The sequence below is a fragment of the Stegodyphus dumicola genome, chromosome 3, assembly GCF_044657685.1.
Source record: "Stegodyphus dumicola isolate Sdum_Otavi_A_Nest chromosome 3, ASM4465768v1".
NCBI classification, from domain to species: domain Eukaryota; kingdom Metazoa; phylum Arthropoda; class Arachnida; order Araneae; family Eresidae; genus Stegodyphus; species Stegodyphus dumicola.
In genome coordinates, this window is record NC_140770.1 from 130,665,012 (window position 1) to 130,692,196 (window position 27,185).

A 27,185-nucleotide genomic window follows, 5' to 3' on the forward strand; every position below is an offset into this window, starting at 1 on the left:
TCAGAAAGTGTGTTATACGTGAGGGTTACCTGTCTTACTTATGTTCTTTATTTCATCAAACAATTAATGTGCTTTAAACTGGATTTTAAAGTAAGAACTGAAATAAATTTTATTAATAAATGAAAATTGAGGAAGAGGTATATTTCGAAAAAATTTTAAGTAAGAATACAGCATAAGTGTATTGTTAGGATTATATTCAGTTTTTTCTGCTTTAGTATCTCCAATAAAAAGCTTTGGTAAACTTGTGGCTTTTTTCTTGGAATGCCTCCTGTTGAATCTAATTTCTTTTTTGTTAAGATCATTTCTATATTGCTATAAAAAAATAAAATTTAAAAAAAAAAAAAAAAAGCTTTTGTCCTTGTTCATGCATTCAGGATGAACATTTTGCAAATAATGCTTTAGCTTGGTTGGTTTCAAAGAATCATTCAACAAAACTTTGTAACAAATAACATTTTGAAATCTTTCTTCCCTATTCACGGTAATGAAAGAGAAACCATGTTGAATGTATTATGTTCTTTTTCTGACATTCATTTTGTTCTGTCAACAAATATAAAGTCGGCAAAGTAAAAGAATGAGCGAGCAGAAATCATTTTTCAAATATCAAGTTCAGACAAGATAAGGAAGAACCAATACAGTATGACAGGCCACAATAATGCAGGATGAAATAAGCACATGCTAGAATCTGAATATGCACTTTCCACCAATTTCCCCCCCCCCTTGAGATGGTGAATGAACTCGACAGCAAACCAGGTTCCCCTTCTGCCTGCTTAACTTAGATTGCAGCAAGAAGTGGATGGAGTCAGTCTAACTGCCACTAAAACTATGAAATTAACCTCGGGAAATCCTTCTGATATTTCATTGTTGCAATGACAGAAAGCTAAATAAACTTAATGAATGCACAGAAGTACTCCCCCTCCCAAATAAAAAAGTAAGTCAAAAAGTATTAGGAAACTTTTGGCTGTCACCCCCTTTTAAAGGCTTTTGCCCTGCACATTGATTCTTTGCAATTAACTTTATTATAAACCACTTAACTCTAACTCATCTGTTGTTTAAATCAGATGAATCTTCTGCTGAGCTACAAATTTATATATAGTGAAAAAGGGCATTTTTATTTTATATATATCATTTTACACAGAACATTGTATTTCAGAATACAAAAACAAGACACTTCTTATGTAGCAGAGAAAGAACTAGAACATTAACCATTTTTTAATAAAAATACTAATTTTGTATTTTAAGTGATTGGCTTCTCGTGTACAAATAATTGTATAAATAAATATTACTTCTCAGCTCTTTCTCTCAGTTTTTCTTTTCTGTATTATATTTAAGAAGTTATATCAGATTTATATTCTTACGCTTGTTTTAACAGTTTATTCGGTACTATTCCGTTTTGAGGACCATAAAAAATCGCCAAACTATTGTTGATGCCAGTGCTGCCAAAAATAAGTGCGGAAACCCTAACACAAGAAAGGAAGTATAATAGAAAATAACTATCTGAAGATTATTGTTTTAATTTATATGGAGGGTTAATTTCATATACAGTACAAAGTCTTTAATCCGGACTCGTTGGGACTTCGGCAATTCCAGATTAGGGGTTTTTCCGGAATATAGATCATCAATTTAAATCTGATAAGATGGCATGCAGAAATTATAAAATTAAAAATATGAAACCGTAATTTATGAAATAAAGTTTAATTATGATCTAAAGGGTATCAAAATTTACCAAAAATAGCTTAATATTTATTTGTTTACTTTATTAAACATTTCTTTCAATGTAAGTTGTTTAAGTTGCTTCGTTTTTTTGTTCTAATACTTTCTCTTTAATTCTATAAACAGACATAATTTCTTGTTCAGTTCCACTGTTCAAGTTCTGCAATTGCTGTGTTGAGAATACCAACTCGCTTGTCAATCGAAATTTTTTTCGTTTTTAATAACCTCTCTGTCACTTTCTTCACTATCGGAAGCGGTACATCGAAACATGCTTTCGCTTTGTAGATCCTTTGGCAGCTCCAGAATCGGAAACTCTTTTTGACATAATAGAAAGTTCAAGCTTACTTTTTATAAAATTGCTCTAACAGTCTGCAAAAAATAATAAGCCAGATCCAATTAGAAGATTAAGGAACAACGCAATCTGCAACATTAACTGAAATAGATAATTAGGTAATTTTAGCCTAGCTTATACCGTCCGTTATACATTAAATGCGCATGCGTAAACGTATTATGCACATGCGTGAACGCATTATGCGTTGGTGCATGCACAGAACGTTTGTAGCTTTGAGGTCCAGATTATAGATCATTCCGGATTAAAGACTTTGTACTGTAATACCTTTTTATTATTATAATTTATATAAAAAAGCCTAAACATAACTGAATGGAAGCATAAGGGTAAATAACTATTTCAGATCATTGTTATAATTTATATAAAAAAGGCTAAACTTAACTGAAAGGATTCCTGCTTCGCTCTTTCACTATCGAGTTATCGCTAAAACATAATTTCATCTCTTTTGTTGTTGAAACATAATTTTCTATAATGAATGATGCCTTTTCATTGAAAAAATTCTATTGCAGACTTTTTGTCATGGGCAATTCTCAAATTGTTAAATCCATAGGATATCAAAAAAAGGATTTAAAAATTAAACTAATATTTCAATGGCATCTTAAAAAATATAGAACTATCTAAACTTACGCAATTTGAAATCAGTGCGTACGCTAGATTTGGCGCGCTGTTAAATGGGCGCTTTTGCGCATACATTTTCGCTGCGATTTTTACAGTCCTCAAAACGGAATTTATTCTTTCTTGGTTAACAAAATTTTTAATATACTGAATAATTCTTGAATTTATTGAATTTCTCACTACTCAATAATTTAAAAATTGTATTAGCTAAATTGTTATGAGAAGTTAAGAAAAGTTAATATCTTTAACTTTTCTGGGGGGGGGGGGGAAAAATGATGCTCTACTTCAATATGTTTATTTGTATTGAAAATTCCAATTTTTATCAATTTATTTACACATTGCTTACCAATATTTAATTTATTTATAGTTTTATTGGTTATTTCTTTAAAAAGTTTTTAAAAGGTAAAAGTTCTTTAACATAGTTTACTGCTGCTATGTATTCAGCTTTTGTTGTCAAGAAAGCAGTTCATTATTGTTTTCTAATACTCCAACTCACATGGTCCTTCATATGGAATCACATTTAGTAATACTTGTGCATATTCTTTCCTCACCTTCATAATCTGCATCACATAAAACTAAGAACAATTGAACAATGTATTGAAGTAGAACAGGTTGTTGAACATTAGTAATGAAGACCCAAATTTAGAGTACTTTAGATTTTGTACGTATTTGCTTCTAACAGCGTTAAATTTGGACAAGTTTTGTTAGACAGATATAAAACATTACCAATAACTTCTCTGTAATGAGAATTAACTTTTCCTTTTTCATTAGATATTATTGATTCTAGTCCTATTGAAGTGTCTGTTTCTTTATGTTCAGTTAGTCCATATTGTTCAAGGATTTCTAGTAAATATTCTGTTTTAGTGTCATTTCTATCCATTTCCATGCATAAAAAATTACTAGGATGTTCTTACACTTTTACCGCAAGTTCATTTGACATTTCTTCAAAAAATCTTTTTATCTATTTCCTCAATTTTCGAATCAGAGCACTATCATGAACATTGAAGAATCATTGTTTTAAATATACAAGGTCCGGCTATTAATTCCCAGGACTGATGTAACTGTAGGAGAACGAAAAGTCGGAAGATGGCCCTAATGATTGCATATTGAACAGCGTTTTCTTGCGCATGTGCAGTGCAATCGGCGGCATTCTGAAGTATGTGGCTTTTGTGGAAAGGCACATTAAAACATAACTCTTAAATTCCTAGTGTCGAAGTGAAAATAGAGCAAAGAATTAACATTAAATTTTGCTTAAAATTTGGCAAGACAGCTGCGGAAACCTGCGAAATGTTAAAAGAAGTTTACGGCGAGGAAGCATTATCCCGCTCAAGAACTTTTGAATGGTTTAAACGCTTTCGGGATGGGCACGAAAGCATCGAAGATGATCCATACGCACACCGCAAGCAATTGAAAAAGTTCGCGATATGGTGAAATGTGATTGTCGATTGACTACTTGAGTACTCGCTGATGAATTCAACGTGGACAAAGAGACGGTTCGGCGAATTTTGATGCAAGACCTAGGCAAACGCAAGATTTGTTCCTCACCATTTAAGAGACGAACAAAAGTGATTGAGACTGGATGCATGTGGTGAACTTTTCGCAATGCTGATGCTGACCCTGCGTTCTTGTATAGGATAGTCACGGGAGATGAGTCTTGGTGTTATCAATATGACCCTGAAACCAAACTCCAAATGGCTGTCTCCAAATACACCAAGGCAGAAAAATTTCGATTTGAAAAGTCCAAAATCAAGGTTATGTTGATCGCTTTCTTCGATTGCGATGGATTCATCATCATGAATTTCTTCCTCCTAACATGACTGTCAATGGACAGTTCTACACAGAAGTTCTTGACCGATTTCGAAAACGAATTCATAGAGTGAGGCTTCTTTTCAACAAAATGGGAGTTGGCTGCTGCTACATGACAATGCCCGCACACACATTGCGTTGCCTGTGATGCGATTCTTATCCCAGCATGGTGTCGTTGAAATGCAGCATCCACCATACTCTCCAGACCTAGCACCCACCATCTTTAACTTTAATATAACCATATCGCCATCTTTAACTTTAACCCACCATCTTTAACTATTTTCTGTTTCCTAAGCTGAAAAATTCGCTGAAGGGAACAAGATTTCAGGATGTCGAAGCCATCAAGGAAACTGTAACATCGCTATTAAAGAGCATTCCAAAAGAGGACTTTAAAACTTCTTTCCGAAATTTGTACAGCCGAGCACAGACGGCTGGTGATTATGATTGAATCATATTAAATGGCCATGTGTTTAACCTTTTTATTCTTCTGAGTTATTCCACGAGTCCTGGAAATTAATAGCCGGAATTTTTACATCTCTCATATTTGGTTTGAATTAGATCTTTTTAAAAATTCTGTGGAACAATTATTCCAGCTGAAAAGAACTTGTCCATAAAGAGCCTTCTGTAATTTGAATAACTTATTTCCACAATAAAGCCTTCTGGAACTTTCACATAAATATTTTCTTTTATATTTCCACACAAAAAAATGGTTTTTATGTCAACTTGCATCATTTCAGATTTGTTTTTAGTTGCACCAAGTTTAGCTTTGAACTAACAATTTCCTTTTGCATTAAAAATCCATTTACTACTTAAAATTTTCTTATTTTCTGCTTCATTTTCATTCAGAACTTTCCAAGTTTTGTTGCTAATCAACCTTATGATGGTTATCAACAAGCTTGTATTTCAGTTACACAATGCAATGGGTGCAAACAAACACAGTTTGCATTACATATTTGCAATTGACCGATTCATGTATATTTGAGAAGAAAGAATTGCTTAATCTCACCAAGAGTTAGAAGTTCTACTATAGTTTCTAACCATATTTTTCTTAATTTTCTCATGATATTGATTCCTGGTATGACAGTATTACAAAATATCTATTATTTGCTGATAATTTTTTGTTTTTAAACAATCACCCACATTCTAAGTTTCATGAGTTCCATTTCCATCTTCATTATCATTAGCTTCTAAATGATAATTTTTGAAATTGAAATTGCTTTTATCTTATTTTCTAAATTTTGGATATCTTCACACAGCATTATATTTGCATCTTTATTTTTGTTTTCATTTACTGAATATAAATTTTCTTCAAACTCAACATTTTTGGATATTTTTATTATTCTTGCACTTCTATCCAGTAATCTATAGCCGTTTGCTCTATATCCAACAAAGATATGCATTTTATTTCTTGAATCATGCTTTTTAATTGGTTTGTTGAACATATGCAATTCTTTCAAAAATTTTCAATCTTGATAAATTAGGCCTTTGTTATTCCATTGCCTTACTAGTAATGTTCTTTTTTTATTGGACTGTGGTTAAAGAAATACACTGCAGTTCGATGAGCTTCTCCCCACATCTCATTTTCCAGTTTAGAACTGCAAAGAGGGCTTTTATTTTTGTATTAATATTCGGTTTATTATTTTTATTTTTCTATTTAACTAATGAAAGAAGGACAGAATAACCTGAAATAATTCCTTTGTTTTTCCGCCATCCTTTTAAATTTTCACTAGTAAACTCTCTGCCGATTAGCAGCTGAATGTTAAAGTTGCTGATCAATAGTAGTTCAAATCCTGGTGAATGGGCTGACTGAATGGATGCTTATATGGTTTCTATAGGTAACAGGATACGAGCCAGTTTACCTTAGAAAATCCTCTGTGAAGGCATCTCTTTTATTAGGCAGATAGCTTTCGTGTGTTTTGTCTCAATTAAATAAGCCATCCACAGTAAATTCTTCTACATTTTCACATCTTAATTTTGATACTGTCATATTCTGTTTAGCTTCTACTTCTTTTACATAATCTTTTATTGCAATAAACATTTCATATTTATCTTCTATCAAAGGTAACATTAAAAATTTGTGTAGTAATAAAAAAAAAAGATATATTTTTCTTTTTTTTTTCCATGTTATTGGATTATCTGGTCCACACACATCATTAAGAATAATTTTTTGAAGGTCTCTTAGTTCTTCTTTTAAAATTGAAAGATATCTTGTTTGTCTGGTTTTCATATTTCAGTCATCCATTATACAATCATAAAAGTTTTTATACTGTTAGACAGCAAAAATGATTTCTTTATATTTCTATAACCAAGATGTCCTATGCCATAATATATCTTCAGTTGCTATTCTTTCATTTCTTGGAAGCACTTGCATTCTTAGGAACTATATCTTACTAACCATTTTCAATTCTAGAACCATCTTTTTATTTTATTTCTACTTTGTTATTTAAAAAAAATTAACTTCAGTACCATTCAATTCTGTGACTCAAATTATGCCTAAATATTTCATTTTGTAAAATTTGGTGCAAAATTTCTAGAGAAATTCAAAAATTTATCTTGGTGCCTTTTTTGTATTTTGTGGCAAGAATAATTTATTGAAGAACTTCTTAATACATGGCAACCTATTTTCCTTTCCCTTTTTACATCGTACATGAGCAGAAAAAAATTCATATCGTGCCTACTTTCAAATAATTTTGACAAAGTGCCTAAACCACATATGATGTTATTATCGCTTTCAACAAATATGCCAATTTTCAAAACAGGCCAATATGTAAATTCATGTATATCTTCAGAAATTTTGAATAAAAAAATCTAATTTTTTTGCAGGTGTGCTTAGAACATCTAATTTAAGATGATGGTAAAAATTTTATATAATTCAACATATTTTTCTAAAAATTATTTTAAAATACAAATTTTAAAAGTAAATTATAAAAGAGGGGCTAATTTGATTTGCAATGAACCTGAATGTGAAAGGAAGGATCAAATAAGTTATATATATATATATATATATATATATATATATATTAATAAATATGTACCAAATTCAATTAACATTGAGGAGCTAATTTTTTAAAAACTAACTTGTACAATTTTTTTGCAAAACTTGGCAGTTTGGCATAATTTGAGCTGTAGTGAAATGTGAAAATGTAAAATGTGAAAAAAAATTGTCCTATCGTTTCAGAAAAAGTCCGATTTTGTGTCAAAATACCTGTATTAGAACAATGTTATATATGAATCTAATATATTTCCCAAGTCGTGCTTTCGAGACATGAAAAACACAAGTTGAATTTCATCAATTGGCCCAGTAGAACGGAAGATATAGAACTGTCCCCCCTTGTTTTTTGGAGCTGTGTACATGTTGTCAACTAAGTGCCTGCAACCATTTTAGCAAACACCTTTCGAATTTGTGTAGTTTAATACATGCATCAATAGACCTTTATCTACAGAAGTTGTATATATTTCAGCTTTGACATCTTTCTTACTCCATTCTAATTTTTTGAGTTCATCTTTCAGGTCACTTAAATTTTCATTTCATGTTACTATGCTGTACGAATCAGATGACATTAAATAATAATAATATTTGAAATTTCCATACCTGAAATGTAAAGTAACATCTTTTGACTTCTTAAAATAATTAACTTCATTTTCCTTATTGTCATTTTATTTATTTTAGAACAAATTTAATTCACGTTGATTCTTCAAATAGTTTTTTTTTTTTTTTTTTTTTTTTTGCAAATTACTTTTTATTTACTCTTGACTCGTGTTTCATTTAAACCTGATGATCTATCTGCTCTGCTCCCAAGTTAAGAATTTATATATATGTGAAAAAGTATATTTTTAAATTTATGCATTATTTTATTACACTCAATAGCATTATATTAGAGTGCAAAACAAGGAAAAGAACTTTTAACATTAACCATTTTTGTCTTTTACTTTAAAATATTACAATTGCTCTTTGCTTGTAAATAATTAGGTAACTAAAATTTAACCCTCAGCAAAATTATTTAGACATTATTTTAAATTTAGCTGTGTTAAACTATTAATGTTTTTAATAGTTTGCTTTAAAAAAATCAAATTTATAATGAAAAGCTACTTCTGTTAGCGAGGCTGACATTGGGTCTGTTCAAATCCTGAATTAAGTGTGGACATTTGTACTTGTAATGGTTTTGCAACATATGAGACTTAAAATCTGTTAGGTTCTCTTGAGAGCTTGATGGTAAAGGAAGAGAAATACAATATCTTTGGATCTTCTGCCTTCTGAGCTTGAGTTCCAAAGAAGAAACGAGCAGTTGTAATGGCAGTGTCTTTGATAAATGAATGCATTTAAAGTTTATCATTTTAAAGTGGTGGTAGAATAGGTCACATGATCTTCATATTCTATCCCCTAGACATTCTCATTTGAAACTCGAAAGGAACTTATTGGCCAGATAAATTCCCTGCGCTTTTCTTTATTTCAAACAATTCATACCAGTGCAAAATTTAATAACTTGATTTTTATAAATTCTATTATTTCATACTTCTTAATGGCAAAGAAATTATTTTAAACTTAACCATTACAATATATTATATTATGTTTTATTATATATATATTTATAGGCATTTTCAGATGTTTGTGTTCCTACAACAACCAGAAATGCATTGTCTGATATGAAATTAATATCTGAAAATACAAATTACTTTGATGAAAGTCAATTAGAAGCTGTAGATACTGATGCATCTTTAAAGCATTGTTATGAACAACGAATAAAGTGCAAGTCTCCAACTGATGATCTTGAAAAGCTTGAGGCTTTATGTGTTCAGTCTCCGAGTTTCACAAGTTTATATGGACAAGAAAACAGCCGGACTGCATGTAGTTATCATTCACCAACAACAACAGAAACAAAGAATAGCTCAAGTTTTAAGCAAAGTATAAGCATCATCAGCAGTGAATTTGTAAACAAAAGTAAGTATTTTTTTAAAATTTTATTTATATAGAAACAAAATGTTAAATGGATTTAAAATTTTATTTATCTTTTGTAAATATATTATTTTAATTGATTCTTAGCTCAATAACCTTCCAAAAATTGCTTACTTTTTTCACTGGGGTATTTTTTAAGGCAACTGAATTTTTAAATTAATTTTATGTAAAAAATAAAGAATATATACAGAAAGATAAAAATTATAATTACCTCTGTAATGATGGCCTTTTGTATACATATAGATAAATTACCTCTGTAATTTTGACTTTCTTCAAATACACAGAGTAGTATAAAGTACAACGTTGAGTATCCGGAATGATTTAAATTTCAGACCCGTTCCCCATAATAAAGCATGCAAAGAATCCCAGTTCTTAATTTAACTTCAGCATTAAAGAACATACTTCGTTATTGAAGAAACAATCATTTTAACATAAATTTGTGGGATCAATAATTTGCTCCGTAGCTGCGTATCTGCTTCGCATACATCTTAAATCGAAATATTCTACATAGAAACATTGTTGATTTGACACCAACTAATATTTTTTATCTCTGACATCAACCTGATGGATCATCATTTATTATATTTTTTGTTTCACCATTGCATGTTTATCAACACATGACAACTTGAGCAATGTCTCATGTAGCGATGCAGGGGAAAAAAAAAAAAAAAAAAAAATGTTGTTGCTGTTGTTGTATTAGCAATTCAGTAACAAAGAATATGGTAACCTTTTCTGTTGACATTATGCTTTGTAATGATTACAAATTTAAGTTAAATGCATTGAGAAATGCTGACGAGAAAATTTTAAAAAATTCTTTCCATATGCTAAAAATAGATTTTGTTAATGATACTCTTAGGCCAAAAGATTAGATTCCATGCTATTTGAATTCAGAATAACTGATTTAATATTCACATAAACCCAGAACTGGCACCAAAGCTCTTATGGCTACACCGGGAGTCAGAATTTAGGGAAGACAAGATTTTGGGAATTTAGAGAAGCACCAAGCAACAAAAGTAAGGGATGACAAAATTTTTAGATCCTTTGGTGTCAAAATTTAGAACTTGGAGAGGTGCTTGGTAGCAGAATTTAGGACCCACAGAGACAGCATCAGGCGGTAAGATATCTAGCACCGGCTCTCGATAAGCCTTAATGATATGTGGGAATTTATTTATTCAGGGCTCAGATAAGCCTTTAGCATATGCAAGAAATAGACGTGAGTATAATAAATAACTAAGATAACACAATTAGGCTTAACTGTCTCCGAGTGCGATAGAAGCAAGACAAAATTTAGACAGCTTGTCTTTTATCTCCAATCTCATGATACATGGCCGATAATGTATAGCAGACGCTAAGCTAGGCTAATTATTAATTAAACTAGACTAAAATTATACTTCACTGATTCAAAGGAATTTTGGTTAATATAGCAGATTGTACTATTCCTTAACTTTCTGATTTGATCCAGCTTATTATTACTTGCAGGCTGTTATTACAGTCTCAGTGTATGATAGAAGCAAGACAAAATTTAGCGGAACAACTTGTCTTTCATCGACAGTCTCATGATACATAGCTGATAATATATAGCAGACTCTGTTAAGCTAGGCTAAAATTATACTTCACTGATTCAAAGCAATTTCAGTTATATAGCAGATTGTGCTGTTACTTAACTTTCTGATTTGATCCAGGATAATATTTCTTCCAGTCTGTTATTACAGCAATTTTATGAAAATTAAAGTTTGAACTTTCAGTTATATCGAAAAGATTTTCTAATTATGGAGCTGCAACAAGATCTACAAAGCAAAAGCATGTTTTGATGTCCATTAAACAGAAAGTGGAATTGGTGCAAAGAAAATGGATAAAGGAATATCCATCTTAAAATTATGCTAGGGCTATGGCATCGGAAAGACAACTGTATATGACATAAGAAAACAGTAAAAGGAACTTTTTAAAATTTTTTTGTGGATTCCGACACCACCCTCACAATGAATAACAGAAAAATTATTGGTTATGCTCAGAGTGATGATTGAATGGGTCAGACAGCATCACAGTGAGGGCATGCTATAGACAGGTCCTCTGCTAATGCCTCAAGCCAAAATATTTCATGAAGAAATGAATTTCAAAATTGCCTGGTATAAGGCAGTTAAAAATTTCAGGTGAAAAAGCTTCAGCTGATACTGAACCTGCTCAACTATTTGCAGATGAATTCATTGAACTCAGTAATAGTGAAAAGTTATTCCCAGAACAAATTTACAACTGGTCTTTTCTGGTAATATATACCTTTGCAACCTCTACAGAAAAGGATCCAATTGGTATCAAAGATTCCAAAGCGAGACTAACTAGCACAAATGCTGCAGGAACGCAATGCACAAGTATAAACTTTCCGTAATTGGACCTCGAGCATTTAAAGAAGTAAAAATTTTCCCCATTATATATTCTGTAAATAAAAGAGCATGGGTGACACAAGTGTTAAAGAATGATTGGTTTGAAAATCATTTCATATCAGACGCCTGGCAACATTTGAATTCATTTGGTTTGATTTTTCCGTAATTGGACCTCGAGCATTTAAAGAAGTAAAAATTTTCCCCATTATATATTCTGTAAATAAAAGAGCATGGGTGACACAAGCGTTAAAGAATGATTGGTTTGAAAATCATTTCATATCAGACGCCTGGCAACATTTGAATTCATTTGGTTTAACTGATGATTCAAAAACTGTCCTGATTGTAAACAAGTGTATGGCTCATACTTCACAAAGTTTTCGTGAAAGGTAATCTATCTCTATTATTCAGTCCTCCAAATTGTACATCAATCATTCAGACTACAGATATCGGAATAGTGTGCACGCTTAATTACAAATATGAAGTAGCATTTTTAAAGTCCATGTTAAATTTCTTAAATAATGGCAAGACTATTCAAGAATTTAAGAAATATTTTAGCATAAAATCTACTTTGTGAAGCATCCCAAGATCATAGGAGGATATGTCTTCAGATACTTTAAAAAATGCATGGCATTATTTATGACCAGGTACCATATTTCACGGTGAGGATAATGAAGATGATAGCCATTAATTTGAAGGTTTTCGGATATCGCTAACGAAAGGTGAAAGTTTCCAATAAATGTATTTTGTAAAGAAATGTGGAGAAGCGGTAATAAACAGAGATAATATAACAGAAGTTTTTCATTGTGATGACAGTGCTCCATTCATCAATCAATCAACAGACAGCAAAATCTGTATTATGATTCTAGATTCAGGAAATATTGCTATTGATAGTGAAGAAAGTGATGGAGATGTTATTGAAAACGAAAAAATTTCGTTTGACGAGCTAGTCGGAATTCTCGACATAGCAATTACAGGACTTGAACAATGGAACTTTGACACTGAACAAGAAATTATCTGTCTTTAGCAGTAAAGAGAAAGTATTAGCGCAATAAACAAAGCAACTTAAACACCTTACATTTTTACTTCCTTGTACAAAGTAAAAAGGAAGTATTGTAATTGCGAAAAGTTTCAGGCAATATATTTCAACGAAAATATCCATTTTGACCGCTTTCAAATGCAATTTAACGATGTATTTGCGTGATATCTGTACGTAAGGACAGAATAAAAGACTCTTTTCCTCCAAAAAAATTATAAAACTGCTTTAAAATGAATTCTGAAGAGAATTTTTTGTGGCGTCTGTACGAACGTATGTATGTACGTATGTATCTTGCATAACTAAAAAACGAGCAGCCTCAGAACATTGAAATTTTGATTATAAGACTACTATAACATGTAGATAAACACCTCGTATTTTGGTTGCAATCGGGTGCGCCAAACGGATGTAAATGTATTTATATATATATCCATTCTGTTGCCCGGCTCAGTGATCTCAGTTTTTCTTTACTTTTATATGTTTGTAAATTGTACATTTTTTGCTTTAAAAATGATTGAATTATGTTGTTCTTATCTTCCGGTTGAGGTTTTTATGCCTTTAGTAAATCTGTATGCAATATTTTTAAAATTATCAACAATTTTAAAGTTGTTTAAGTGCTGCTAAGCCTAGCAATTTTTTTTTTATGGCAGCCATTGCTTTTTTACATTTGAAACAGCAGAGTAGTGGATTTGTTGCCAATCCAGAGAAACTTAGCTTCGCAACAACAAAGATAATGCCTTTATTTATTATTGCAAATTAAATCATGCTTAATCCTTTCTGGAATTTTTTCGAGGAAATAAGTGTTTAAGATTTATTTCGTAATTTTTAATACAGATATTTTTAGTTTTTATGTATTTTTGCCTTGTCGCAAAGTGAGAGCTGAATTAATTGAAAGAGAAATACTCAATTGTCTGTGAAAAACTGTTTCCTTTTTTTTTTTTTTTTGCTTGCTTAATTTCTTTTATACATCGTTCTAGCTTTATTATAGTATTTTAATAGAACATGTGGCAATGATTAGATAATTCTTTAAATGATATAAATTTTGTGCATTCTGAGTTATAATATGAACGAAATATAATTACTGTTAAGTGAACCTAGCGCCAGAGTGTCGCTATGGTAAGCAAATAGAGTGAATTTTAAAGAACACATTTATTCTATTGTGGTTTATGTGCTGTCTGCGAAGTAGATTTAATTCAATCCAATAAGTTTAAATGAAATGCAAGAAAAAATGTGTATAATTTAATATTCCGTACAAGGAAGTCATGTGGTGTACAGATCAGATTTTTTTTCATGCTATCTAATTTAGCTGTTTACAGCTCAGTAAAATGATGGAACTCTAACCACTTTTTTCAGTGAAATGAACGTTGTCATATTAAGAAGTTTTATGTGTATTAAATGTTTTATCTTTATAATGTGTAAATAATTGAATTCAACTGCACCATGTAAATCCAGCATTTATAAATCAGTTACGGATATTTGTTTTATATCATTTCATTCCATGATTTTGTCAAAATTCAAAGCATTGAAACATCGAGTTTAAATGTCTGAGTTTGAGATTGTTATTACAAGTCATTCATTATTCATCTGAGTAATCATTTTCGACACTGCATTTTTAATAATTTTTCACATAGCTGGAAGCTGTAGTTCACTAGTATAAAATGGTAAGAAAGAAACAACTCTTCTTTCCCATTGTTTGAAGGATAATTCCTATCTGCATGTGGACACATATGTTGTTTAAATATTAGTATTAAATTTGTTTGCAGTTTAGGCAAAACTTCAAAAAAAGAACAAACTCTTCATTAAATTGAGAATTTTCCATCAGAATTATTTTAGGGAGGAAAATTCAGTAAATCAAGTAAATAATTAAATTCTTATTTATTAAAAATTCTGATTATGCATACAGAAATTAAAATTAATTAAAAACTGGTAAATAAAGTAAGAAGTATCCTCAAAAGTTTATCCTGATTACAAAACCTAACTCAAGACTTGTTCACAGGTGCATTGAACCTCAAATGCATAAATTGCCAAAATTTATAATCATATTGAAAACATTTAATAAACTTTCACATATGCACTCCTGATAGCATACAAAATATTCAGTGAGTACTCAGTTTCATGCCACATATTTTCAACATTTCTGGTGTCACTGTCTGAAAAGTGTCTGTGATGTGTTGTCACAAAGTTACAACATCACAAACTGTTGTGTCTTATGCAATGTCTTCAGCATATTTTCCCAAAGAGAGTAATCTAGTGGAGAAGGAGAAGTGTATGGCATAAAACTGAGTATTCATTGGATCTTTTGCTTGCTACCAAGGCATTATCTGTGCACATTCATGAGTTATGTTATTTAATCAGGGTAAACATTTGTGGACACCTTGTATTTGTATGATGCCTGTTAATTTTATACTTAAATGAACCTGAAGGACTTTTTCTAAACTATTGCATTTAGTATTTTATAATCATTAGTATTCCTTGTGCTCTTTGTAAATAAAATAACAACTGAATATTATTTAAAAAAGAAATTAAATTTAGTTTTGCAATAAAATATATTTTTATTTCAGAGTCTAAATTTTCTGCATCTTCATCTGCAATTTTGACGCCTAAGACATCAAGTGTATCCCATTGGGAGTATGAAAATAAATATAGTCCACTTCTTAAACGATCGTCTTCAGCAGTTGATAAGGATGTAAATTCTACACCTAAAAGATTTGCAGTAGAAAAAATTGGATTAAAAAATAAATCATCTTACATCAGGACTCCTGTTTCATCATCCCAGTGGGAATATAGAAACAAACATAGTTCATGGTCATCTTCTGAATCTGATAAAAGTCCAAATTCTCCACTTGAAAGACTTGAAAAAAAGAGAATTGACCTGAAAAGTAGAACTTCTAGTATATCACCAAAGGTTTCTAGTGCGGTCCAATGGAAGTATGATAATAAATATAGTCCGGAACTTAAACGGTCATTTTCTTCAATTGATGATGATAGTGATTCTGTATGTAAAAGTTTTCAAGGAGAAAGAATTGATCTAAAAGATAGTTCTTTTTATATTAAGTGAGTCTTTTTTTCATTTTATGTGTTTAGTTATGTAATTGAAATTGTTAACTTGCTAAAGGAAAGCTAACACAGTTCTTTTATATTTAAAAGTATTGAGGTATGGAGGCATATAACTTTTTTCACAGTGGCCTTTAATTGCAGAAATTTTTATGATCACTTATGATCTCATTTTTCCCTCTCTGGTTAGATTATTGTTTCTCAACCTGAGTGTCATTGTTCAGTGGTGGGTGCTGAGGAGATATTTTGAGTGGGGAGAGTACTAATAGGCAACTAATAATATGCTTTGGAAATTTTGGTTGTTTAACATTTCTGAAATAAACATTTAAATATTTACATTTGATTATACAAGGTGATTCTAAATTGTTTTTACAAATTAAGAGGGGTGATAGTACCCATCCAGAGGAGCAATAATTACCATAAAACATAGGGTCTGTTACCCCTCTTAATTTGTAAAAACAGTTTAGAACCACCCTATACATCTTTTGCAAGAATCATACAAAATTTTGACAGTAGACTCTCCACACAAGTCAATCCATGCTGCAAGTAGTTTCCTTTCTATAAGCTTTTCATGAGTTTGCTCATGGTGTTTGTTACTATGGTCAAAAGTTTGTCATTGATTCTTAATTTACTTCCTAATAAGCTATCAAGTTCAAAATTTGTGCATATACTCTTTGTTGATATAATGTATTGTAAAGCAATTTTTTTTTTTTTCAAAATTCGATTTAAGTTTTTTAAATTTAATGTTTAAACAGTTTTTCCCTTGTATCGTTATTTAATGAACGTATTAAAAATCTCAGAAATTTACTGTTTGCATGATTGGATAGAGTGAAAAAAATGTTATTTAGGTAAAATTTATGTAGCATTTTGAAAATCATTTCTGATTTTTTGGTGAATTCTCAAAATTCTCTCCTTTTTTCAACTATTTGTGTTTCTGATTTTAAAATTTCAACATCTAAAAATCTATCGATTACAAAATTTTGGACTTTTCACAGATTATAAAGTAAATAACAATATAAACAAATTTTGCCCTTTTTCCAAAAACTGCTTTTCAAATTGTTGCTGCCAAATATTATCACTCTGTATTATATTTAAAGAAATTAAAAAATGAAGAATCTGCAGAAGTGTATGTATGTTTCTCACATTGTGATAAAACAACGGTACCTACAACCATAAAGTTTTGAATACGTAATCTTCCGTTGACAAGAAGTTACAGACAATAGATCCACATCAGAGCTTTGAAATGCCTATGTGGTGTAGGTGGGCGGCAAGGTTTTTATAAATATTTTAATATAAAATCTGTAAATATAATATTTTACTGAGTAAATAGTTACTAGGTAACTGTCCTTATTCAAAATATTTCCTGGTAATATTTAAGCTTTCCTTTGCTATTTTTATTTCATTCTGTAGTGTTTTTTCAAAATGCTGTATTTGAAATTCCGTAGATGAATATTTCATTGTTCATTTCTTAAAAAAGAAAAGAAATCAAATTTTCTTTCTTAAACAATTCTTTTTGTTGGATCCTCGAATTCCTAAATAATACATCTTAAGAATGTATAATTATTAGATTACGGGACTTAGTTTTACAAAAATATCTTCGTCGTTATATTCTGAATAACATTTTTGCTGAGACAGTACCAACAAAATCCAAGTTCAATTTTGAAAAATCTAAAACATAGCCTAAAGCAGGATGTTGCACTAACTACCTGCTCATTCTGAGATGGGCTCACCAACAGCCAAATAGTAAAGTCGCTGAACACTGATATTTCTGACCTGGGTTCGATTCCAGGTGAACAGGCTGACTGCATAGGTGTTTTCATGGTTTTCCCTATGTGTAACTTGTATACAAACTAGTTTCCCTTAGAAAGTCTTCAAGGCATCCCTCTCTTAGGCAGATAGTGCTCACATGCTTTGTCGTAATTAAATAAATGAAAACGATCTGGGATATTTGATTACTTTCTTTAAGGTCACATTTTTCCTATCCATGTGTTTTTAAATTTATATTGCTTAATAACCTTGTAAAATGTGTTAATATATAATAAATTTTTCATTAAAGACACCCGTTTTTACTAATTTGTGAAGTATTAATTTCCCATTTATCGTCTGTCTCCAGTGCTATGGTTATTCATAATGCAATCGTTATTGCATTAATGTTGTGTCGAAAATCTACATTTTGGAATAATAAAATTTCAAAATTTGGAAAGATGATAAAATTACAAACACTAGAAAACGAAATTCTTTGTGTGTTTGTGTTACTTTCTCACCTTTATCTGGATAGCTTCAAGTTTGATAAAATAATGATGTAAGGTAATGCATTGTGTTTTATATATACAATATTCAAAATTCAGATCTCTGGATCACCAGCAACATCTTTTTTTATTAGCCCAGAAGGGCTATTAATTTCATTTTGGCATTTTGAATTAATTCGCTATAAATGTTGATTTGCTTTTCAAATTGTTGCTGCCAAATATTATCACTCTGTGTTATATTTAAAGAAATTAAAAAATGAAGAATCTGCATAAATGTATATATGTTTCTCACAGTGTGATAAAACAACGGTACCTACAACCATGAAGTTTTGAATACGTAATCTTCCATCGAATATAGGTATCTGGAATCCCTAATTTGAAATTTGTTATATTATCGATTTCATGTTTTGTAACACTTTAATGAATTTTTGATTAATAACTCAACGATTTCAAAGCGAGCAATGGCAAAACTGTACGGAGGGGGGGGATTATTTTTATCTCCAGCATACAAGACTGTGTATCGGAAATTATAAAGATATGCTCATTTTAAAATTATTTTATGATTTAAGTGCAGAGAACATGATATTTAATAAATAAAGGTGGCACACAAAAAGCTAAAATCAATCTATCTGTATGCTGCTTTAAATGTCTTTTCATGTCAGTGGCGTAATATAAAATCCGAAAGCTTTCAAATTTATTTATTATTATTTGCTGTCATTACTGTATGCCACTTAGTTCAGTGCAGCTTGAGAAATGACTAATGCAATGACATCTAAACAAATTTTGTTTAATATTAGTAATTCGTAATTGAATACCAAACAGCATGGTAGACTTTATATTGACATTGCTCTTGCTGATGATTAGACTTTAGCTAATTTTGCTGTAAAACGTAAAGGTTACATTTAGTGCTATTTGAATCAAGATTAACTGATTCTTTATTCAGATAAGCCCAGTATCAGTGCCAGAGCTGGTGTGGCCACTGCAGGCAGCTAAATTTAAGGGAGGCAAAATCTTTAGAATTTAAGAAAGGCACTGGGCCACAAAATTTTTAGAATTTAGGGAGGCACTTAGCAGCAAAATTTTAGACTTGCAAAGACTACTTTGGACTGACTGTAAAATGTCTAGCAGTAGCTGTGGGTAAGCTTTCAGTATATGTGGGAGTTTATTTATATAGTACTTAGCTATATTAAATATATTTCGTGTTATTTGACCCCAATTAAACAACTCGTGAGTAAGCAACTATTCTTTATGAGGGATGAAGAGCTACCTTCTTTACATTGCTGAATTGCTGATGGAAACAAAAGCAGTAGGATAAAGAATACTTAATATTTAGACATTACAGTAGCTCCCTCAGCAGATAGAACTCATATTCAAAGATCAGTATCCAGTTTTAAAGTCTATATGACGCCCACTGCGCATGCTAATAATGTGCCAAGCCAGCAATGAATAATTGCATAGTTTCTGTTATATCAGCTAAGCTTTAAGCATGTACATAAATATAAAAAATAACTAATATAATTCTGCCTTAACTTTGTTAGCATGCAATAAAAGTAAGGCAAAATTTGGTGTAACAGCATGCCTTTAGTTGCCAGTCTCATGACACATCACCAATGGTATATAATGGATACTAGCTATAGGATGATTGTCATAAGTTTATTCATATTCAGATATTACAAACAAAAAGCACAATTTTCCAGTTAATATAATTTTTGAAGGTAGGGGGAGAAAGGGTAATAAGTAAAGATGTTATAACAGAAGTTTTTCATTTCGATGACAATGCCCAGTGATCAATCAACTAATGGATAGCGATGTCTGAAGTATGGTTCTAAATCCAGAAAATATTGCTTCTGATAGTAGAGAAAGTGGTTGAGGGGTTGTTGAAAAGAAAAAAAATTCAATTAATTTATTGAGAATTCTGGGGAGCTGCAAAATTCTCAACAATTTACAGGCAATTACAGAACTTGAACAATGGGAATTTACAACTGAACAATATGTCTGTCTATAAAGTACTATCACCAGAAATGAAAAAAATTAAACAACTTAAATTGAAAGAAATATTTAGTAAGTAAATAAGCATTAAATATTTTTATTTATAATTTATTTTATAATCTTAAGGCCATAAATTATTTCACATATCACTATTTCATATTTTTCATTTTATAATTTGTACATGTCATCGTACTAAACTGATGATCTAATATATGAAAAATACCGAATCCGAAACTGCTGGAGTCCTGTTAAATCCAGGTCTCGGACTTTATATAATGAAATTATATCATTTACATTTTGTTATTCATCATTTAGGTGAATGTTAGAAATATAAATGAAAGAAAATTTATGTTAAATGGCTTATTACTTCTTCACCCAATGCATTTTCTCTTTCTAATGTCACTGTTTAAATACTGAAACAAATATGTAACTTGCAAAAAAAAAAAAAAAAAAAAAGCGATAAAAAGATTTTATTGGGAAAAATATGGCTGTTATTGTTTATTATAAATGAAATCTAATAAAACTTTGATTTCTTATTTACAATTAATATTAACATAAAAGCAGATGTTTTAAATAAAAATAATTTTCTATAATACTTGTTAAACATTGAAAGTTTAAATCAAAATAACTTTTTGCAATTCATTTCCTTGAAGATCATTTAAAAAAAAATTGTTTCTTTTATTTTAGGTCTCCTTCTCCACGATCAAACCAGTTTAAACTTGATAAGCAAGTTGGAAGAAGAAGCTTTCCTATTGAAAGTAAAAGTCATTCATCAAATGATTATAGAAGAAGCTGTGCTGCTGATCAAACTCCAGATATTTCAACTGAAAACTGGACTAAAAGGTTTAAGGGTATCTTGCCTAGTTACAGTCTCCAGAACCTTATGTCTTTTAAATCTGATTCAGGATTTATTGATGCTCATTGTCATCTTGACTTCCTTTTTCAAAGACTAAACTTTGAAGGGACATTTTCAGATTATAAGAAACAGCTTGAAAGTACATTTCCTGAATGTTATCAAGGATGCATTGCAGTATTTTGTAACCCGTTTACATTTCCAAAGGTGTTTTTTTTTTTCCCTCCCCTACCTCTCACTCTCATCTTCATTACCACCAATATAATTGCTATAGTACGAACATTTAAATATTGAGCAAAGGTTGATGATTTAAGCTATTAATACATTTTATTTCAGAAATCGATGTGGCAAAAATATCTGGAGGAAGAAAAGGTCTGGGGGACATTTGGTTGCCATCCTCATAACTCAAAAAATTACAATGATGAAGTAGAAAGAACACTGTGTGAAGCTTTGCAGCATCATAAAGTCCGTGCATTGGGTGAGATTGGATTGGATTATTCTAACAGGTATAATGTTACATAAATCTCTCTCCCCCCTTTTTTTTAAAAAAAAAAAGAATGTTTGTTCTATAAAAATGATAACTGCATTGTTTAATTAAAAGTATTTATTACCAGCAAAGGTTTTGTCACGGAATAATAAAGTATTCATAAACTAAGCTGAATTTCTAAATCTTAGAAGTTCTTATCAGTTCTTTGTAAATTTAGAAGAAACTTAAATAGAAAAATCTTTCTACGATGATTCTTCATAAAAAATATAAGTGCATATCTGACAAGTCTCCTGGTTTTTAATTCTTTATTTTTACTAAGGAAAATGTTTCCCAGTAATAAATGGAATTTATTAAACTAGGAAATTTAAAGTATGCAAAATGATTTTCAGCATAATATTTCTTATTAAATTTGTTTTTATCTCAATTATTATAATCTGTTATAGACATTTGTGCTATGCTATAACATTATTTTTAAGAGGATTCAGTACTTTTCTTTTACATACCTGTCATATATTTGTGTGTGAATAGACAAATGGTTTGGTCCCCAGATAGCAGTATCATTGGTTCTTGGCACCTGCTTAGCTTCTCTTTCATGGGTGCATAATGGAAAAGTACCGAAGATTCAACTAATCTTATCAATTAATACTGGTATTTAATTTTATTTTACATTAATGAATGGTGCTGTGTAAAAAATATAAGAAATTTATAAAACAAAATTAGCCAAAGAATGTAAAATTCAGAATTTCATTAAATGTTAATATAATTTACATCAGAATCTCATCATAAATGTAAGTTCAACAGCCTGAGTCATGCCTTACAAAGTCAATACTGGTGAATTTGAAGTTCTTGGATTGCCACTCAACATGAGAACTTCATAGAAACTCCTTATTTTTTATATTTCAAGGCTGGCAGCTATTTGAATGAACTATGAAGAGGTTTAAAATAAATAGTTATTTCCTTAAATTTAACAGGACTGCACAAATTATTGTTTTTCCTGTGGCAATAAAACAATAAATGCAGAAAAAACATTAGCTCTGAAAAAATTAGCATTATATATTCCAAGGAAGATTAGTGCCATTAAAGGAGCTCTTATAGATCTTGAAAATGTATACCTTCTTCCCTGCTGCACATCAAGCTAGGTCTTATGCAATGTATACAAATAGCTAGAATTCACATATTTGAGAAAATAATTTTCTGGTATAAGTAAAGAAGGGACAATTATGGAACTACAAATTAGAAAATTATTTTTCCTGGCTATCTCTTAACAGTTAAAGAAGCTCCTCATGATAGACTTTCAAAAAGTTGCCAAAAGTTTGGAGATACACAGAGCAGAGATCTAATAAAAATTGATGATTTTTTAGAAGTCATTCATAAACATAAGATAAATATGTCTTTAAAGCTGCACATTCCAGCCAAGATTTCTTGCATGTTTATTGTAGATCATGAATAGTAAACATAAGAAGCATTTTTGACAGAAAATTCTAATACTGAGAAATAATATCAAAGTTGTTTGAATATTAATGTCCTTATTGATTATGGCTAAGTCTTTATGAGAGATGTTTTCAGGCCTAGTGCAACAAAAAGTTATTCATCTCCACATTTTGCATGATTTTCTTTTTCAATGCACACATAAATTTTAATAGTGTTCACAGAAAGTCTATGTGTAATGGAAAGATTCAGATTGCATATTTTAATTCAACTGTAGAAATATTATCAGATTAATGTATTTTGATTCATTTGAAAGCAAACTAACAAAAAAAAATAAATAAATAAATAAATAAATAAATAAAATTTCCAATCATAAAATTCTTTAAAGTTTGAAAGCTGAAATCTATTTTATTCTGATAAGTTTTTATCTAATAAGTGTATCTGATCTGTTCTAGGAATAATTGTTTACAGGAAGTACAAAAAAGTGTACTTAGACGACAGTTAAAGATTGCTAAGAAGGAAGGGCTACCTCTTGTTATTCACTGTAGAGAAGCCAATGAAGATTGCATGGAAATATTAAAAGAAGTAAATTTGAATTTCATTTCATTTTATTATCCTGAAATGTATTTTATAAATCTTTGGAACAACTCAACTGTGTTTTCTGTTTTTTAACTCTGTTGCTGCTGTGTGAAGAATTTTAGCTTCTGTGAAGCTTCTGTATCTATCAGCATACTTGCAATTGCAACCTTATAGATATACTTGATATATCCTAGAAGGTCATGATTTTTACCATGTGACCTGGTTGCTAGTGCCACCATTTTATTTATTTATTTTTTGTAGTAAAAGACCTGTTGTTGATAAATGCTGTTTTTCAAGTTATTAATGGCAGTGCTTGTCAATAGATGGCATCAACAAAACCTGATGTTCATTGCTGCTCTGATAGTGTCTATCCCTGATCTTGGTCCTGCAGGCCCATGCCATGAAGTCTTAAATGATTAAGCTAAAAGTTCATTTTTATTTAAAGCATTGATGTGTACATGTCAAACACTGTAAGTAATCGTACTGCAGAGCCTTAAAATGTTCACAAAGATAAGGAAAATCATGTATATTTGCCTTACATGTTGTAATCTAAATGCTGATATCAAACTTCAGACCACTAAGAAGTGGGAAACAACATACTCTGACTACTACTCAATAATGTCTGCATTTAACGTTACAAACAGAAGTTGTAACTCTGCAACCAGTGTTGGAGGATTTCAGAGGCATGTAAAATGTCTGTCTCATGACAATTTTAGGGGTAAAATTCATCTGATACATAAGCAAGTTCAGAAAGCTCCAAATTCACCTGGAAATTAAAGAGGCATTACTGATTCATTCTGCAAATTGTACCATAGAAAGCAAGTGCTCCACACAAAATGCTTTGAAACTCTTAAAAACTCATGGCTAGTAAAAGTTTTTGTCTTCAGGTAATGAATGCAGTTACACAAAAAGGCAACATGCAAGCCAACCACCAGCTGCTAAACCCTGATGGATGAAAGATCTTTGATGCAAAATAATTTTAAATAAAATTTTCTGAAATATTAGGAGGAACCATGCATTTGTTTTGAGTCTGTAATTAAAATTTAAATATTCTGGAAAATCAACATTTTTACACGGGACAGTGCCAACTGATATTTTATGTGAAATGTTAACACTGTGACTAATTTTCAGTTTTTATTTTGATTCATATTCTCATGATACGATGAGGAAATTGCTGACTTACAATAACTTGGTTTTATAATGGCTAAAAATTAAGATTTAAATATGTATAATTTAAATAGCAATTTTATATCTCATTGTAATATTATATCTGCAGATTTTATATCTCATTGTAATGTCTTGTAAGTGAAGTAATATGGATGAAAATTATACCACAGTAAAGAGGATGGGTCATGCTGTGGATTTAGATTTTAAGATAAAAATTAGCAAAGCTAATCTGAATGGAGGGAAATAGTTCATGAAGAAAAGTTATCATAAGTGTGTGCTTATAATTGTGGAATGGGTGGTGTGTAACAATTTAAATGTGTTTTCCAGTTGAACGAAAATGCGTAAAAAGATATAATAATTATTTTTTATGACAGATATGACTATTAATAATTGTTTATGTTTTATAAGCATCGTAACTTTCTTATGAACATCGGAGAAAATCTGATATCAAATTTAACTTTACGTAATTATCTCTCAAGTGGCAGCCCTATGCATTTTGAGTTCATGGTTCAACTGCAAGCAAAAAAAACTGGATTCATTTTCCTGAACATATATTCCTTACTCATAAAAAAACATCTAATAAAGTGGTGTCGGGCGTTTCAACCATAACTGTAGAAGTGAAACAACTTTGCAGTGCAAACAATGCGTAATACCTATACATTCGCGTACATACCTTTAAACCATATCATAGCCTGTAGGGTTATTAAATCTCTTTATTTTGTTTAGTATTGTGTTATGTTATTCTTTTCATGTAAAATTCCCCTTACCCCCTCAACTCCTCACTTTTTTTTAATGATTTCAAAATTTAAATGAAATTTCCAGAGAGCAATTTATAAAATCAGGCAAAGCAACAAACTTGTGTTTGGCATAGATTTAGTCAAGACGATTTGGAGCTCAAACAGGTACAAGACCCTCTACATTAGAAGCAAAGAAATCTGCAATGAAGGGAAAGCCATGTTTATATTTATTTCCAAAAGGAGTAAAGCATGTGAGAAGATAGCACCATTCGTCATTAAAAAGAACCAGAAATAGTAATGAAAATTGAAAAAAATAAGTTATTAGAATTTTAAAAGCATTATGTAGGACTGGATAGGAGTTAAAGCCGTTAAGTAAACAAGACAAATCTTTGTGAATGTGAAAAGCTTCAAGAAAATCCAAGAAGCTTTTTGGATATTTTTACAAATTCAAATCAGAATTATGATTAAATTGCCAATATGATTAACTATTGAAGACTTGTTAATTTCACCTTTTCAGACATAGGATTTGTGTTCTTTGATGTGGAATGTTAATGCTGTTTTAGTTTGGCCAATACATCTCGGACACCGACAAGATATGCTATAGATATGTTTTGCTTTACTTATTTTGGGTATAAATACAACTGTGGCTTTCCCTTCATTGCAGATTTCTTTTTTCCTGATGAAGAAGGATTTGTACCTATTCACCCTGAAAATTGACAGTGTCTTGATTAAATCTACACCAAACACAAGGTTATCAGGTAGGCAATCTCTTTCTTCGAACAAGGTCTCCTGCCAACTATATGAAAGGGGGGAAATAGAAAGGTAGCCTAAAATAGCACGATTTTTTATATGAAAACCTACAAGAAGAAAAGAAAAAGTTTGAAATGGCACAGTCTTTATTGCCACTTCCAGGAGGCCTGAAGCTGAAAAAACTGAAAATGGGTATCATATTTCCAATCCGTCATTCCTCGTAGCGGACAAGGAATATCTTTTTCTAATCAAGAATAACATTTTTAAATTTAAAACAAATACACATCTGCATCTTGTACAGTAAAATTTCTTTCGATATACCTGTGCATACTTCATCTTCTAAATTTTAGCTGAATGCGCATATTTATTAATCATCTGTAAAATCTAAATTATTTTAGAGAACTTCTAACTTTTTCCATTGCTTTTAAGCGGTAATCGAAAAAATTTTAGAAATCGTAGTGGTTACTCAAGAGACTAACTGCTAGTCTGAAATCAAATGTGCTGTCTTGAATCCCACATTAGACTTGGGTGTTTTTTGGGTCCTTCTCCACCTCTTGTAGATGCAAAATCGGTCTATCCTTTGAGGTGCACCCTGGGCAAAGCTTTCAGTGGTGAGATGCCAAAATGATCAACGAGTTTGGCTGTTTAATTAAAGAAAGTAATAAAAAATATATTTTTTATTTATCTATTTTGCATGTATGTTTGTGCATGTGTATGTATACTTGTATAGATTTCTTTTTACATTCGCAGTTCACTTTTTAGGATCATGACTTGCATTACGAATGTAATTAGTAATTCTATATGATGACCTTTAACTTACATTTTTCCTCCCTTTTATCTTACATTATAAACATATAAAGTTAAATTAAAAAGTACATATTTAGTAATTTATTACTCTTTTTTAAGATTTAAATGTCATCAGCACACTGTTCTTGCTGTTAAAAGATCTAATAATTAAAAAGTTTGATTTAAGGTAGCTATGATATCACCTTGAATTAATTAATTGGAAAAGTAGATTTAAATCTTAGATACTAATATGGAGTAGAA

At 30.6% G+C, this 27,185-nt stretch overlaps 1 protein-coding gene across 3 annotated transcripts in view; it reads left to right on the forward strand.

Moving 5' to 3' along the window:
• The window catches only part of LOC118184552 (uncharacterized), a 90,959-nt gene that overhangs the window by 46,880 nt on the left and 16,894 nt on the right, over positions 1-27,185 (forward strand). For all 3 annotated transcript variants that reach the window (XM_085813319.1, XM_085813320.1, XM_085813321.1), the window contains exons 5-9: positions 9,074-9,419; positions 15,407-15,899; positions 20,825-21,197; positions 21,327-21,496; positions 23,361-23,490. In XM_085813319.1, the coding sequence (XP_085669445.1) occupies positions 9,074-9,419; positions 15,407-15,899; positions 20,825-21,197; positions 21,327-21,496; positions 23,361-23,490 (1,512 nt within the window). The remainder of the gene's footprint in view (positions 1-9,073; positions 9,420-15,406; positions 15,900-20,824; positions 21,198-21,326; positions 21,497-23,360; positions 23,491-27,185) is intronic.